The 2304-nt window shown below is 58.5% G+C and overlaps 1 protein-coding gene across 1 annotated transcript in view; it reads left to right on the top strand.

The window, feature by feature from the left end:
* Positions 1–2304, top strand: part of DHX34 (DEAH (Asp-Glu-Ala-His) box polypeptide 34) — a gene marked incomplete at its 5' end in the record, with an annotated part of 5944 nt that overhangs the window by 518 nt on the left and 3122 nt on the right. Inside the window, 6 exons of the mRNA XM_010283148.1 lie at positions 7–129; positions 736–1047; positions 1155–1424; positions 1625–1727; positions 1821–2038; positions 2245–2295. Coding sequence (XP_010281450.1) covers positions 7–129; positions 736–1047; positions 1155–1424; positions 1625–1727; positions 1821–2038; positions 2245–2295 — 1077 coding nt within the window. The remainder of the gene's footprint in view (positions 1–6; positions 130–735; positions 1048–1154; positions 1425–1624; positions 1728–1820; positions 2039–2244; positions 2296–2304) is intronic.

The following is a 2304-nucleotide window of genomic DNA, read 5'->3' as shown; positions in this document are numbered from 1 at the left end:
ACGCAGGTGCCTCGGTTCTTGCTGGCGGCCGGTTATAGCCATGTGGCTTGTACCCACCCTCGCCGTATCGCCTGCATCTCGCTGGCCAAGCGGGTGGGTTTTGAGAGCCTGCACCAGTACGGAAACCAGGTGAGCTCCACGGGCTGGTGGCCAGTGATTTTCTTGGCCGGTTTAGGGTTAACTGGGCACCGTTGTGCACTGCTGGTTCCTTCCTACCCTGTTACTGGGTGCTACTGGGTGAAGAAAAGGGTTGTAGTGAACTGGGCTACATCTGGCTGGCAGCTGGCCACCAGCTCTGTTCCTCAGGACGCAAATTTTGGGCCGATCCTGTTGCAAAAAATATTGAAAATACCAATATTAAAAAATAATTGTTTTTTTTTAATCAGCGTAAATTGGCTGATGATACTGAACTGGGAAGTGCTGCTGATTCTCTGGAGGGACAAGTAGTCCCTGGTTTAAGGCTGCATCAAGCCAGGTTCAGACTTGATATTAGGAAGCATTTCTTTACTGAGGGGGTGGTCAGACACCTTGAGGGGGTGTCGATGCTCCATGCCTGTCGGTGTTTAAGAGAAAAATGCCCTTAATAATATGCTTTAACTTTTGGTCAGCCCTGAACTGGTCAGGCAGTTGGAGCACATTATTGTTGTGGTCTTTTCCAACTGAAAATATTCTGGTTTATTCCATTTTATTCAGCTTTATTCTATTCTGCTCTTTTTCTTCCTCTTCCTGCCGCAGGTGGGCTACCAGATCCGCTTCGAGAGCACCCGCTCGCCCGCCACCAAGATCGTTTTCCTGACGGAGGGGCTGCTGCTGCGGCAGGTACAGCGGGAGCCGACGCTGCCCGGGTACCACGTCCTGATCGCCGACGAGGTTCACGAGCGGCATCTGCACAGCGATTTCCTCCTGGGGGTCTTGCGGCGGCTCCTTCCCGCTCGGCCGGACCTTAAGCTGGTGCTGATGTCAGCAACTATCAACATCCGCCTTTTTTCGGGGTACTTTGGGGGTGCCCCGGTGCTGCAGGTGCCAGGAAGGATCTTCCCCATCTCGGTGAGGAGGAAGGGTGACGTTTGGGGTGAATCCTGGCACGGGGGCGGACGCGTACCTCTCCCTGCGTCTACCTGGAGGCAGCGTCTTCCCTGTCTCTGCTCCTGCAGGTCATCTACCAACCCATCCCTAAGGAAGAAGCGTCCGTGGTCGGGAAATCGGGGAAATCGGAGCGCCTGGATCCCCTCCCGTACCTGCGGGTGCTGCAAGCCATCGACCACAAGTACCCGCCGGAGGAACGCGGGGACCTGCTGGTGTTCCTGAGCGGGGTGGCAGAGATCGGTGCGGTGCTGGAGGCGGCGCAGGCTTACGCCGCGCGTACCCAGCGCTGGATTGTGCTCCCCTTGCACAGCACCCTCTCTGTCGCGGAGCAGGACAAGGTGGGTGAGGGTCTGACCCTGAGGTTGGGGTGGGATTCAGCACCCGGGCGTCGCAGAGCGAAGAATCCCAGAGCTCAGCCCAGCTGCGCCCCGATTTTGGGTGCTGTTAGGGTGCAAACGGTGGGTGCAACCTGTATTTACCTTCTCCCTGCTCTGGGGACGGCCGTGCTGACGTAGGACCATCGTTTCTCCTTCCTCAGGTGTTTGATGTGCCCCCTCCCGGCGTCCGTAAGTGCATCCTCTCCACCAATATCGCGGAGACTTCGGTGACGATCGACGGCGTGCGCTTTGTCCTGGATTCTGGTAAAAATCCCCCCTCTGATGCTGCTCTCCGCTGGGTGGGAAGGCTTCTCCCAGCCTCCTGCCCTGAGCTTCTCCTTCCCTCCCTCCCTCCAGGGAAGGTGAAGGAGATGAGCTACGACCCTCAGGGCAAACTGCAGCGGCTGCAGGAGTTCTGGATCAGCCGGGCGAGCGCCGAGCAGCGGAAGGGACGCGCTGGCAGGACCGGCCCCGGCGTCTGCTACCGGCTCTACGCCGAGTCCGACTACGATGCTTTTTCCCCCTACCCCGTGCCGGAGATCCAGCGGGTAGCGCTTGATGCTCTGGTACTTCAGGTAAGGTTGGGGATCCCTCTTGCTCACGTCGGGGTTTCCTTGGTGGAGATTTGGGGAGATCTTGGGCGGGGCAGAGGGGCCAGCCAAGCATGAGACCAGGCTGTGGCTCGAGCGTCGGGGTGTGATGGCCCTTGGCGGGGGCTTTGTAAACCATCCGGGCTCTTCTCGTCGTCGCTGGGCTCGTTCTACGTGTGCTTCTCTCTCAGTTAAAGAGCATGGGGCTGGGCGACCCCCGGATCTTCCCCTTCCTGGAGCCTCCTCCCTCG

The sequence above is a fragment of the Phaethon lepturus genome, unplaced genomic scaffold, assembly GCF_000687285.1.
Source record: "Phaethon lepturus isolate BGI_N335 unplaced genomic scaffold, ASM68728v1 scaffold2423, whole genome shotgun sequence".
NCBI lineage: Eukaryota > Metazoa > Chordata > Aves > Phaethontiformes > Phaethontidae > Phaethon > Phaethon lepturus.
Note: the sequence above shows the minus strand (reverse complement) of the source record. Positions and strands in the feature narration are given on the sequence as shown.